This window comes from Rutidosis leptorrhynchoides, chromosome 9 (assembly GCF_046630445.1).
Source record: "Rutidosis leptorrhynchoides isolate AG116_Rl617_1_P2 chromosome 9, CSIRO_AGI_Rlap_v1, whole genome shotgun sequence".
Classification (NCBI taxonomy): domain Eukaryota; kingdom Viridiplantae; phylum Streptophyta; class Magnoliopsida; order Asterales; family Asteraceae; genus Rutidosis; species Rutidosis leptorrhynchoides.
In genome coordinates, this window is record NC_092341.1 from 292636831 (window position 1) to 292650765 (window position 13935).

General features: G+C 36.9%; 1 protein-coding gene across 2 annotated transcripts; it reads right to left on the minus strand.

The window, feature by feature from the left end:
- Window positions 1-723: 723 nt before the first annotated feature.
- LOC139866036 (acetyl-CoA carboxylase 1-like) lies at window positions 724-13332 on the minus strand. Of its 2 annotated transcripts, XM_071854166.1 has the most exons (31): window positions 13204-13332; window positions 12142-12523; window positions 11697-11903; window positions 11421-11582; window positions 11218-11310; window positions 11026-11121; window positions 10776-10949; window positions 10606-10699; window positions 10313-10500; window positions 10161-10211; window positions 10045-10084; window positions 9831-9955; window positions 9605-9721; window positions 9400-9474; window positions 9225-9281; window positions 9029-9133; window positions 8848-8934; window positions 8568-8759; window positions 7997-8185; window positions 7808-7918; window positions 7629-7715; window positions 7362-7538; window positions 7204-7281; window positions 6549-6671; window positions 5038-5636; window positions 4680-4917; window positions 4230-4585; window positions 3641-3854; window positions 3373-3549; window positions 1166-3286; window positions 724-1077 (listed from the first exon to the last, which is right to left on the minus strand). In XM_071854166.1, exons 2-31 carry the CDS (start codon window positions 12514-12516, stop codon window positions 1021-1023), a joined length of 6765 nt encoding a protein of 2254 aa, XP_071710267.1. In that variant the 5' UTR covers window positions 12517-12523; window positions 13204-13332; the 3' UTR covers window positions 724-1020. The 2 variants fall into 2 exon arrangements, with proteins under 2 accessions (XP_071710267.1, XP_071710268.1); XM_071854167.1 differs by lacking the exon at window positions 13204-13332 and having other exon boundaries at window positions 12138-12279.
- Window positions 13333-13935: the final 603 nt, after the last annotated feature.

The window sequence follows — 13935 nt, forward strand, 5'->3', positions numbered from 1 at the left end:
TCCTTGCCCGTGGTTTTTACCCTATTGGGGTTTTCCATGTTAAATCTTGGTGTTCCTTTATTGTCATTATTTCAAGTATTACTAGCAGTTTGCTATAATTCGGTGTCACTTTTCTCAACAGAATAAACATTTATAGAGTAACTTTCTTTCTTTCTTTTTTTTTTTCTTTTTTTTTTGAGATTGTTTACTGATAGAATCACTGTGTTTTCAATATTAAGAGAAGTGTATGATAAAAATTAGCTTGATCCAGAATTTAGTTTCCTTTGTTTAAATACCTGTTATAGAAATTATTAATCCCTACTTTTATGCACACTAAATATGCAAAACTGGTGATACATGACGTACATACAAACAAATTAGCAAAACAGAGATGGCAATTAGAAATAAAAATACGGAGTTATAATTTTGTGAGATTGTTCTGTTTATTAGCTTCCGGCCATGAAACGTGTCTTGATGATGAAAACAAAAAAAAGAAAACAAAAAAAAAAATTATAAAAAAACTAATAAAACAATGCTTTTGAATGAATTGATGTTATTTTGTAGAAGTATTCTAAGAACAATTCTAGAATTTTCGTTGTGAGATACAACAAAAAGAGTTATTTTGGTAGTTACAAAATCTTGTAAAATCAGTTTACAGCAACGTATGTAAACTCTGTCTCCATGTTCCAAAGTTGTTAATCACTATGTGTTAACATATAAAAAGATTATATTAAGCATATACTATATCATTTATGCATACTTATATTAGTTCAAAGAAAACTGTGTAGAAAATAAACAATGGCATATATGATGCACATAATGTGATTATTGTTTGCAAATCAGAAAGATAATTAAACATTATGAAGTATGTAATAAATAATCCCCAAATAAGTCAACCTAATTATAACAAATTTCCTTATGAACACCTATATAAATATAATGTACACTCAAAAGGCTTCTCACTTCGCAAGCGAAGTGTTAAACCCACAACAAACAGAAAAAATAACATTCGAAATAATCCAATGAACTTGTGTTCGATTTTTATTCAATCACCCGTCGAAGTTCTTCAATTAGTTTACTTTTGGTCTCCGAATCAACCTGCATTATAACAAAACAAATCATCATTAAGTACAACATCGATTTTGTATTTGTAAATAATGAAAAGAAACAAAAATGACGATTTTACCCCTTTCAAAAGTGCAGCAAGGCCTTGTGGTAAAGCTTGCAGATCTAACGGAGAGTTACCGATCTTCGTTAACTGATTCGACACCTTCTGCGTACGTAATTCAACTAACTTGTCGTTATAGTTCGATTGAACATCTTTCCATCTATAAAAAACGTCATCATCAAGCCAAGAATCTTCACTTTTTGAGTCCACAAACCATTTCTTGATCAAATCATGAGCCGATTTGTAACTAAGTGCGTCCCCAGCAGCATCACGTGCAATACTTATTAACGAAGCCTCGGCTAACCTACGACGTAACCGACTGTAAAAGAAAAACCGAGAAATGTTCCAGTCAACGACCTGTTTGACCACGCCTTTTTCAGCCATTCGAAACGATGTGTCATGAAGCTCTGCAAATTTGGTAGCGATTTGGGTGTAAATTGGTAAAAGCTGTTTCTCGCGAGCTTTTATTTGTTGGACAATCGTTTGATCGAACTTCGATTCTTGAAGTTTGCATTTGAGATCGCGAATTTGTGGATCGAGGCGGGACATACACTCTAACAACTCTTTGTTTCGGAACTTGATTTCGATCATACCTTCGGGTTCAAGAACGTTTCCTTTTGCGGTTGTTTCGGCGTACATTTCGATATGGTCGGAGTTGATTCGACTATCGACAACCACCCACGCACCACCACGAAGCTCCCCGGTTTTCGGGATGTAAACAAATACGGGTTGTTTATATGTTCGAAGATTCTCGACAATCGTGGACCCCGCTTGTAAAATCCCTTCGAAAAGATCCCGTTGGCCCGCTGAAAAACCTCGCCAATTAGCCATGATGAAAAGCGGGAGCTCTTCTCTGTTAAAATCCATCAACGCTTGAGCCGTTTTACTCGCGGAATCCGGGAACCAGACTTGACCCGCTTGAGGAACGACCCGTTCGTGCGAATCAAGCTGCCCTGGATCCGCGGGTATAACTTGCATCACCGTTTGGGTCTCGACAGCAACAATCCCAACCGGGATCCCACCAAGTTTTGCCCGACCCGTTACAACCGTCCTCGCCCAACCTTCCAACGTCTCAACAAAACTATCTCTATCGAAAATCCCTCCGACCCATTTACCATTACCATCCATAGTTCCACAAATAGCTGCCCGAGGATCGCACGAGTTTTCGGGCAGGTACTCGACGGGCCTTTCGGGCGGGTCAACCGGAGCCAAAACCGGAAGTGGCCCACCAACATAAGGCGGAACAAAACTCAACCAATTCAAAATAGCCGAAACGCCTTCAAGATCATCGGAAACCGTTAAATGAACAACACCATTTGTCGCCATAATCTTCGGGCCACCAAGTTGCATTTGCGAGCTATAAACCTCTCGGCCCAAAAGCTTGTTTAACGCAGAGAAACCCGTCAGTATAATCGGTTGATCGAGCCGTTGTATGCACCGCATTCCAAGACGGGCCAAATACGCCCCAATCCCAACGGTTCGACCTGTCACGTACGTTAACGTAAACGTTTCTTTATACGCTTTCGAGTACGCACCCGCAATCGCACCACTCCCGCTCAAATTCTCGACCCCTAATCCATCTTCTTTTCCAACGATCGTATCGATGACCCATCTCGTTTCGCCACTCGAAAGTTTCAGTTCATGAGCTATAACCGACGTTTTAATACGGGAATAATCTTCGGGTGTTAGATACAAATACTGAAACCCCGTGTCGGGACTCGACTCATCAGACCAACCGATTCTAAAGCAAGATCTGACCTCCTCGGCTGCCCCGATGCGGGCCCCGGAGTTCGCCGCCAAGTAGATCAGCGGCAGTTTCTTCGAACACGCGAGATCCGTAACCGCCTCGAAAAATGCATCCTCAACGGGACCAAAAGATCCGTTTCGAAACGTAACGTCATTCGCTACAACCACAATCGTCCTTCCGTTAGGAAACTCGGGTGTGCATAGGTCCATGGTCCAAGCCACCATGCCCACATTGTTTTGACCCGGGTCCCGATTTACAGCAACCAGCGGGGTACCCCATGACCCGCTCGGGTCAGCAAACGTGAGCTCCATAACATTTACTAATTTACCCTCGGGCCTGCTATCACTAGAGAGTTTCGACGACCACATATTCTCAAGTGCTGCTTCAAACGCCTGCAAATACAAGTACGTTAGACAACGCTTTTACAAACTAAAACGAAGTGTCCGTCAAGGTCGAAAGGGCGAAATAGTAATTTTACCAGCGTGAAGTCGTAACAGTAAGTCGTATTGCTTTTTCTCGCCAAAAGACGTTTCTGATCAAGTAATCCCAATGGTTGAAAAGGCGCGTTAACCGGTACACCGTGTAACGGTCCGGCTGTAGACGTAGCGTGATATGTCACCTTATGTGAAGACGTATCCTCGAGTTCCCGGTACACCTAAATGAAAATCATTAAGGTTGACTTTAGGTCATACGTGTGTTGAATTTTTTTGAAATTTTTAAATAGTAAAGTGTCCGTTTAGACTTACATGGACAATGCAGGTATGACCGGTCACGTTGGTGACCACAACCCTCCACGCACCATTTGCTTGACCCGAAGATGCAACACGAAGCTTAACTTCCCACTCAAAAACGCCTAATCGGTGCATCTTTACACCAACCATGGTGTGAATTTCGCGACCCAACTTCACCAAAAGTGACTCAACCATACTTTCTTCGCTCCCAGAATCTACATCCACTCTCCTGTTTCACAAACGAAATTATAAAACGATTCATAATATGAAGAAAAAATTACATGAGGTGTCCCTGTGGTTTACCCCAAATTTCATGCGGGGTCCCTAAACTTTTTTTGGCGTGCGGGGTCCCTGTACTTTAACTCGTTTCGCGAGATGTCCCTGTGAGTAACGTGCAGCGGGTCCCCGTACTTTACACTCGTTAAGTCGTATCCGTAAACCACAGGGACCCCTCGCGAAACGAGTGTAAACTACGGGGACCCCGCATGACAAAAAAAAAAGTTTAAGGACCCACATGAAATTTGAGGTAAACCACGGGGACGCCTCGTAATTTTTTTGATAATATAAAATATATTTTGCCAAGAGAAGGTACAAGAATACGTACTTTGTGTACGGAACAAGATCGTCTATTTGTTGTTCCTTTAATATATAGAGGTACATATGAGAATGGTCAGATTTGACCGTAGCGTTATGAACATGAAGTTCGAGTTCTTCCATAGCCGTAACTAAAGATCTCAAAATACTCCTTGACGTAAACGATAAAGTCAACTGAGACTTCGGGCCCGAAATTTCGGAATCTTGGTACCCCGAGGGCGAGAACCATTCTTTCGTAGGTTGTCTTACAAGCGTTCGAAGAAACATTCGTTGAATCTTAAGTGGTTTTGCTTCAACTGTATACATGTGCCATTGACGATCACGTGATGGCGTGTACTTTATATTCTCGTACCCCTTAAGTTTGTCCTGCAAAAAAATATATATATATATCACTTTTGCGGATTTTAATTGTTCTCGATCAAAATTTTGAAGAATGTAATGATAAAGTATGAGTACGAACCAATTCGAGATAAATGGACAATGGTGGCTCTAAGTGACGCAATAACGGCTCTTCGATATAATATTGATTTTCTTCGGACCAATGAAACGAGTGTCGCATCGGGCCCCGCCCTTCATCTCGTTGTATTATACAACTTATAACTCCATACCCTGCGTTTTTGAGACTCGAGCTTACTTCTTTATCTTTGAGAATTTTCGCTAATCTTTTGACCCTCTCTTGAGCCTGATCCTCATCACCACTGCAATTCATTCGATAACAAGTCAACATAGTCAACGAATTAGATATGTTGACTATGATAAGTCAACATAGTCAACGAATTAGATATGTAACATTATCAAGTTACATTAACATTACATACCTGTCTTGAAGCAAACTCATTTGGTTGTTGATGCCGGCCAACGCAATATGCATCATGTTACCGTGATTACGTGGATTAGCGGACCCGTTTTGGCGTGTGCCAAGAACGTTATGAGTCGTCTCCTTAAGAGCCGCACTAATCACATCGGGCAAAAACTGAAGAGATTTAATAATAACCATAGCTCCCCATTTCTTATCGACCAAGGGCATTTCAGTCATTTCATAGTTAGAAACATTCACATCCTCAATATATCCTTCCATGAATTGCCACGACGTAATAAGTCCCGATCTGTGCCATTGCATTCTAACACTCCCTTTAATAAGATACGGCTGATAAAGCCTTCGAACGTAGGTTTCAACAACGCGCCTTTGTAGGGTGTGATCGCTATGGTCAAAAAGGCCGACGAGAGCGTCTTCAACGGCTAACGGAGCGCTAACGATATCCTCCATTCGTTCGTTAATGGCACTTTTTCTCTTAGGTGTATCCATATTTTCGCCTTCTTCGGTAAACATTTCTAATTCGGAAAGACTTCGAGCGATGCTTGAACGAAGTTCGCTTAATTTAGTTTGTTCGAGCAGTTGACTTGCCTTTAACGCCAACTATTGATAACAATCAAGAAGCATAAATTAGGTTTATGATATATATATATATATATATATATATATATATATATATATATATATATATATATATATATATAGGGGCAGGATCAATGGGGAAGTAACCAATCGGGGGGAAGCGGGGGAAGCAATTTTATTTTATTTTTTCAGTTTTTTTTGGAATTTTTTTTCCCGGCATCAAGATCACACGAAAATATGAACATTTAGAAAAGACACTTCGTGATGAATGTTATTATTTAGGCGGGAAAACGATCGACAAAAATAACATTCAAGATAATATTGTTCGTGAAGAATATGAACGTTTTTTTTCTTCATGTTTTGTGAAGTAAAATTTAGCCCGATTTAGAGTTTAGGGTTTGGTGTTTTAGGTTTATGGAATAAACCCAAAACACCAAACCCTAAACTCTAAACCGTTCATGTTAAAAACTCAATCTAAATCCTAAATCTAAACCCTAAATCTAAACCCTAAACCCTAAATTTCTAAACCCTAATATCTAAACCCTATAAACCCTAATATCTAAACCCTAATAGCTAAAACCTCAACATACGCTCGAAAAACACGATAATTGTTATATATTACTTCTTCGAGCGTTTTCCCGCCAAAATAAAAACATTTATCACAAAGTGTTTTTATTAAATGTTCATATTTTCATCTCATCTATAATGTTCGTGAACAAAGTTTTTTCAAAAAAACCAAAAAAAAAAAAAAAAAGTTTTTTCTTCCCCCCGCTTCCCCCCGATTGGTTATTCCCCCGATTGGTTACTTCCCTCTTGATCCTACCACTATATATATATATATATATATATATATATATATATATATATATATATATATATATATATATATATGAGGATTAAATGTGTATGAATATGTTAAGTGACGATACTGACCTCGGAATAACTCATATGATTGAGTTGCGAAAACCGTATGAGTTTCTCCCTATAAGCAGCCGGATTAGGGTAAACCAAATGCTCCATTAGTCGAAGTATCAGCTTGTTTTTACTCTTAACACCCTGGTTATAAGTAAATTATTAGTGTTTAAATTAAACATTAATATTAATGACATGGAAACACAAACCAATAAAATAAAAGGTGACAGCATGTTTGTAAAAATCCGGATTAATCCTCGATTTTATTTTCCTTAAAATAAAATCAACGCTGGTCAGAGCTGGTCAACGGGTCAAATCAGTCAAAATTCGGATTTATTCGGTCAAACTCAGATTTATTAGAATATGGTCGGATGTAGTAGGTCAAAGTCAAAGTTGATTAACATCCGATTAATTCCCTATTAGGGATTTTTACAATCTTGGGTGACAACTGGGTCCCATTTACACATACAGACGAATTATTATAATATTACATTTTTAATTATATTTGAACTAAATATTTAAAACATATAAGATCTTGTCAAGAGGTGTTTAGCACCAAACCGACCCAACCAGATTTCACCCATACCAAATAGGCCGTTTTCAATCAGAACACAATAAAACCCGTTATCCAGCCTATCCTAGCCATCCATTTTACCACCAAAAAAGTTGTATATACCTGATGAGAAAGCACAATGTCAACAACCCTCAAAAGATCTTTCTTATATTGGAGTCGAAGACGTTCAATTACATCAGCCTGAAAGGGTAAACAGTTTAGTGTTAAATAGTCCTATGAAAAAAAGTACTCTATAGACTATAGTAACAAAAAAAACCCACCTGAATGTTGTCACTAAATAACTCCTCAACTGATAAATACTCATTAAAAAGTGCATGAACAATCCCACGCGCATGACTCTCTCTGCCACCTTCATATGACTTAACCAGACTCATTAACGGCTCAACCAGCCTTTCTTGGCCTCCTTTTTCCTTTTCGGAGCATGATCCGAGGTGGGCCTGCACAAACACATTACAAAGACATAATTTACCGTTAAATTAAATTATATTTTTAAAAAATAATAAGAAAATCATTGACCGCAGACTAACCTCAAGAATGACCCGTAAAACTTTAGCAGGAAAGTCAATAACTTGTTGGGTGTAGATTCCTTCGTACTCCTTGAATTTTGATTCCAACTAAATATATAAATAAATTACATCAGCTAAATACACTCCTTTTTTAAAAAAACTTGAAATAAAAATAAAGTATAATAAAAATTCAAAATTGCCTTGTTTTTTAGATCTTTAGGAAGTCGATTTGCTAGGACGGCAAAGCATTCTTGCCATTGAAGGAAAGGAAGCTCCGGACTATCTAGACAACGAAGCAAGTTTTGCACAACCTACAATCAAAGATTAAAATTGTTAAAACGAAATCGAAAAATTAAACATGTGCAAACTTTAAACGGGAAGAAGATTACTTCATCGATATTGTGATCATAGCCTGCAAGAATCATGCGAGCAGCACTCAAAGTTGCAGCACACTTTTGATGAACTTTCTCTGACATGGCAGTTGGTGGGCCAAGAAGAGGAAAACTTCCTTGAAACGGCTCTGCTTTTCTGACGGCCGATGGATCATCGAGTTCAAGGCTTGCTATAAGCTCACCAGCCTGAAGTACATATTTGTTCAAATGATTGTTATTCTGTGGGTCCCATATACGATTAAAGAAAACAAAAATGCTATAACCGAACAGACAAGTAGAACCAAGGTTGTAAAAGTTGCGAGTCAGGGACAATTTGGTCAGGACCTAGGAGGGATGAGTCTATCAAGTTGGGGACCAGACGGGCGTTGACCAAGGTTGACTTTTAGTAATTAATAAAGTTAAACATATATATGTATTGCACATAAATATATCAAACATAACACATAAATATATCAAACGTAACACATATGGCACAAAATCTGGTTTTAAAAACATATAAATTTTTCACCTAACTTTGACCGACTCAGACCCGACTCAGACCGACTTAGATAAGAAAAAAATGGCTAACCTGCATAGCTTGACCTTCAGAGAGCTTAAAGTGTATAACTCCAGAAGCGGGTGAAAGGAGCGGCATACACATCTTCATAACCTCCACCTCAGCATAAGGCGTATCGGCGTCAACGTGACTATCGTCCGACACCAAGTATCTTAGAAGTTTGCACGGTGTTTCGGCCACCAACTTCGAAGGATCGTGATCATTCTAGAAACAATTCATTCCAAATTTAGCATCAAAAGTATTAAGTAACATTAATAATAAAGATTAAGAAAAAGAAAGAAGTTTTTAGCACCTGAAGTAAGCAAGTTCGTCCATCGATAAGGAGACGAGTACCAGCTGTTTCTTCCTCTGCGTATATAATATGACTATTCCCATCCAACTACAACATAAATTCAATATGTTTATATTTATTTATATATAATTTGAAAATAAAAATATAAAACATTATAGTGATTTTTAAGTTGATTAACTACCTGCATTAATAAACCACCGTCACGTAGTGTATGTATCTCAGCTTCAATCTCCGATTGATTCATCTTTAATCTGTAACTTCCTGGTCCCCTTTTTAGCATATCAATCTACCAAGCGAAATACAAGATTTAGAAGAAAACAATTATACATTTAACAAAAAATTCAAAAAAAATAATAGGCATTTATCTCATTACTTACCGTGTACTTGCTACCCTCGATATTCAAAGAAACTTGAGAGTTGACCAAGGATATATGCTGAAAGTAATGAAACATAAATCAGCAAAGCAAACAAAACAGATTTAAGTACAAAAAACCAGAAAGAAATAAATACATAAATAAACAATAATATTCCAAATAATTTAACGCGTAGTACCTTTGGGGGGATTTGCCCCTTTTCAAGATAACCAACATAGTCTGAAACCATGGCTGCACTTCTAGCAGCAGCTTTCTGAGGTCATTAAACATAGACAGTAAGTGAAAGCGTTTTTTTTTAAACAGCAATATATATTTAGAAAATTAAATAAAAAAAGTTGAAAAGATGATAAGTAAACAGCCAAAAGATTTATAAGATTACTTACATAAAGAGCACCCCCAACTACCGAAAGATACCAAGGGGGCCTTTCAGCTCGTACACGCATTGCTATTCGACTATCTAACCAACCCGTATGTATTTTATTTTCTCTGTAATCCGGAGCCTATACAAGTATAGAAATATAGAAGAAGAAAAAAATGGAAGAAACTTAACGAAATAATTAAATTGAATATGTTTTAAAGAATGCAACTTTGAAATACCAAAATACTCACATGTAATAGATCAATTGTATAATCCACATTGGTACGAATTTCACCACGAATTTGAATTTCCTTTAGCCCGAGAACCATATTCGCGATAGCCAATGTTCTTGACTCTCCGAATGCAAAAACGTGACCTAAGGTATATACAAAAATATAAATGAGGACATGAACATTTGCCAATGAATCTTAAAAACAGAAAACAAACAAGATTCAGTCTACGTACCAAATTGAGAATCTGAAAATTCATGAATGCCACCTCCAGACTGAAAATTTTAAAGACGTTACAAATTAAGAATGATAATAAGGAAATTACACAGAAACATTCGAAAACCAGCATACCTTGACGGAAAAGTACGCCCACACATTCGGCTTGCTTTTGAAACTTAGCTCCTAAAAAGTGTAATTCAAAATCAGCATGGTAAGTACTACATAGGATATTAAGATATTTACATTATTTAAATTCTTAGGGGTATGTTAGTCATTTGACAAACCTGAACTTTTCCACTTGTGGGTTTAAAACCATCATCCGGATCCTCACTTGTTACCCGTACAGCAATGCAATGACCCTTTGGCTTAATCGACTCTGCCTTGTCGAAATCAAACGGTTTTGCAAGAACCGATGTTGTCCTCCACGCATCGTACCCTCCGCTGTTATCCATTCCGTAAAACCGTCTTATTTCTGAACCAAAGAAAAAAAAATATAAAATCAATAATAAAATCTCATGATAATTAATTCGTTACCAAATGTTACTCGTTTCAGTTGATTATACGTGTGATATATTACCTGGTATTTGCCATAGTGGAATGCCCATTCCGACAGCAACTTGTGCAGCAGGAAGATTGATTTCGGCTATCCACTCAGTCACAGGATGCTCAACCTAAACAGAAATCGGTGTCACATGGGACCCACAATCACATATTAACAGAACCCACAAAAATAAAAACGGTATGCACCTGTAAACGGGGATTGAGTTCCAAGAAGTAATAGTCACCGGTGTCCATGCTATACAAATACTCGACAGTAGCTGCACCAACATAATTAACCGATTTCGCTAATCTTCTTGCGGCTTGTTCAAGCTTCTTTATTGTTTCTTGCGGAGCTATAGTTATGGGCCCCTCCTCAATAATCTTCAGATATTAAATATTCAGAAAATTAGTTATTATTAAAAAAAAAAGAATGACAAAATGAGAAAAATGAATGTACCTTCTGATGTCGCCTTTGAACACTGCAATCACGACTGTGTAAAGCAGCTACATTTCCATGTTTATCACATAGTAGCTGAACTTCTAAATGTCGGCTCTGTTTATTTAAAATTCAGCATATTATCATCACAAGTTTTTATTTTTAGTTGTAATATTTTAGTTACAAGAAGAAAAGATTAAAACTTTATCACACCTGGGAAGCGAGTTTCATAATAAATATGGGGGAACCGGGCACTTCACCCTGAACTTGCTTAAAAAGCGCCTTTACTTCTTCGTCATTATGCACCTAAAGTTTCAATCAGTAACTGGTTATTAGTCACTAGTTTGTCTACCAAAACCTAATGTGTCGACTCTTAAAGGTCTAAAATTTATTTTAAAAAATGTAAAAAATCACACCTTTCGAATGCCTTTGCCTCCTCCGCCCCATGACGCCTTAATCATGGCCGGATAACCGACAACTTGACAACTAGCAATTGCTTCTTCCGTTGTATACACACACGCTTGCCTATATACATCATCTGGGAGTGTATCCAAACAGCTATCGACGGGAATTTTCACCTAAATATATCATTTTAAAAGAATAAGAGGTATAAAGATAGATTTTTTGAAAAATAAGAGAAATAAAGATTATTGTAAAATGTCAAAAAAGGTTACAAAAGTTGTGAAAATTACATGAGAACCACTCCAAGGAAGTGTTGGTACATCAGCAGCTTGTGCAATTAAAGATGAACCGATTTTATCTCCGAGTGCTGCCATCGACGAAGCAGGTGGACCCAGAAATACAATTCCTTTTGCCTCCAAAGCATCGGGTAGTTCGGGTATTTCGGATGCGTGGCCCCACCCAGGCCAAACAGCATCAACATGTGTTATCTCAGCTGTCTGATATCAATCAATAAACATAAAATCAACATTTTTTAAGGGAAATTATAATTATTAACTGAATATTGCTTGTCTTCAAGTATGCCTAATTCATAAGCCTAAAAACATACTTAAAACACATTATAATTGTGTGAATTAGGCTTGTTTTAGGCCTATACTTCTAGACATATATAACAACACTCTTGTAATACATAAATATAAATAATGAATGTAGGAACAATATATAATACTCACATACCTCAACAATAAGTTGCACGTTCGCATAATTATTATTATTTGTACCACCCGGGACTTCAACAAATTGATCAGCGATCCTTATATGTTCGGCGTTTATCCTCATATCCTCCGGAGTGGCCATGGCTACCAATAAAATTGCTTTTTCTGAACCGAATGTTTCGTAACTCCATGTCCTCACACTTCTTATAAACTTTACGGCCGCCATTCCATTATTCGCGATTAAAATACTATGAATTGGCCTGATGCCTCCAAGCGCGTTACAAAATTCATCAATGGCAGATCTACTTGCAGAAGACCTCAATGAAATCGACCCGTTTACGTAACCATTACCGTAAGTGAAACTTCCATTTAGAGGCAATCGTTGAGCTTCTGACATGTTTCCCCTGCCCATTACAACAAAAAGAGTTTAAAACAGAATAACTCAGAGTTTGACTTCAATATTGTATTGGTCAATAAGGTTGTATGTGACTATCAAAATTCAAGATTCATTAAGAATGTTGTATATTGGAGTACAATTGAATTACCTTATGAAATTATTTCCTTGGTACTTATAAGGTTGATATCAATTTGAAAATTGAAAAATTTTAAGGTTTGAGACTTTGATCCAATCTAAAGTTGGGTAAAGGGATCAAAAATGTCAAAGTGAAGGAATTAGTTGACAATTCTATGTGCAGACCCTATATTCCAAAATTGGACTTTTCAATTATTTGATTAAATAATGTCTCACCAAATCCAGTTGATCAATTCAAATCAAAAAAATCAATAAACAAATGAAACCCAACTAAATTTAACAAATACAATCATGATTAAATACCCATGTTCAATTTGGCAACATCAAACAAAATTCCAGCTAAACTCAACAACATACTAAAGTCAACCCACAAAATTCAAGCTTTTAGCTGATCAAATGACATACACCAAGTAAAAAGATTCAATCTTTAACACTAAATCAATATCTTAACTACTTAAATACTGTAAACTCACTAAACCCATTTCAAGAAACACAACAACAACAAGTAATGAATATCAAAAATCAAACTTTAGCATCACTGAGACTACTAACCTTACAGGAATGGAAGAAAGATCAATACTTTATGCAAATATACCAATAAAGATTGTAGCTTTTTAAGCTGGCGTAACAGTAAGAAGCATTTACATACAAAAAATTGTGCAAAAAACTGAAATAGCTGAAATCTTGGAGAGATGTGGGTAGTTGTAAAGAAACAGATAAAGGAGTTGTAGAATTAAGTGTTGTTTAGTTGGGGGTTTGGTTTATTTGGTTGGGTTTTTGGTGAAGTGCTTTAAAGATGCATATAAATATGGTTTAAAGATGGGGGTCCAAAAAAGAATGGGAGGTGTGGCATGGACTTGGCACGTGACATGGTTAACCAACCCCCCTACCCCTGGCCCCACACCACACAAACATACATCTACATCTAATGAAACCTTTACGTGTATTATTTTTGTTACTTGATTGCATAATTACAAGTATATGATTGGAACTTGGAAGTTGGTAGACATTTGCATATTTGAATTTTGCAAAAAGAGGATGATTCTCACACACACTTTTTTGATCATCACACACCTATTTTAACCTTTTACTCTTCTAATAATACTCAATTGGTGTGTGAGGATCAAAAAAGTGTGTGTGAGTGCAAAAAGTATAATATGTGTTTATTTGTTTTTTTTTATTAAATTTATTGGTCAATAGTTGACAAACTCAAATCATATATTCCGTATGACTTTGTCTAATGCATTTTATTGAAGTTCTCAAAGACATTTATATAAAAACTCA

Bases quoted from the DNA above. Each gene is read 5' to 3' on its own strand.
- LOC139866036 (XM_071854166.1), bottom strand. From the start codon at position 12,516: ATGTCAGAAGCTCAACGATTGCCTCTAAATGGAAGTTTCACTTACGGT. The intron at 10,212-10,312 runs GTTTGTCAAATG...TACACTTTTTAG, and splicing joins CCACAAGTGGAAAAGTTCAG to GAGCTAAGTTTCAAAAGCAA. The intron at 10,085-10,160 runs GTATGCTGGTTT...TAAAATTTTCAG, and splicing joins GGGCGTACTTTTCCGTCAAG to TCTGGAGGTGGCATTCATGA.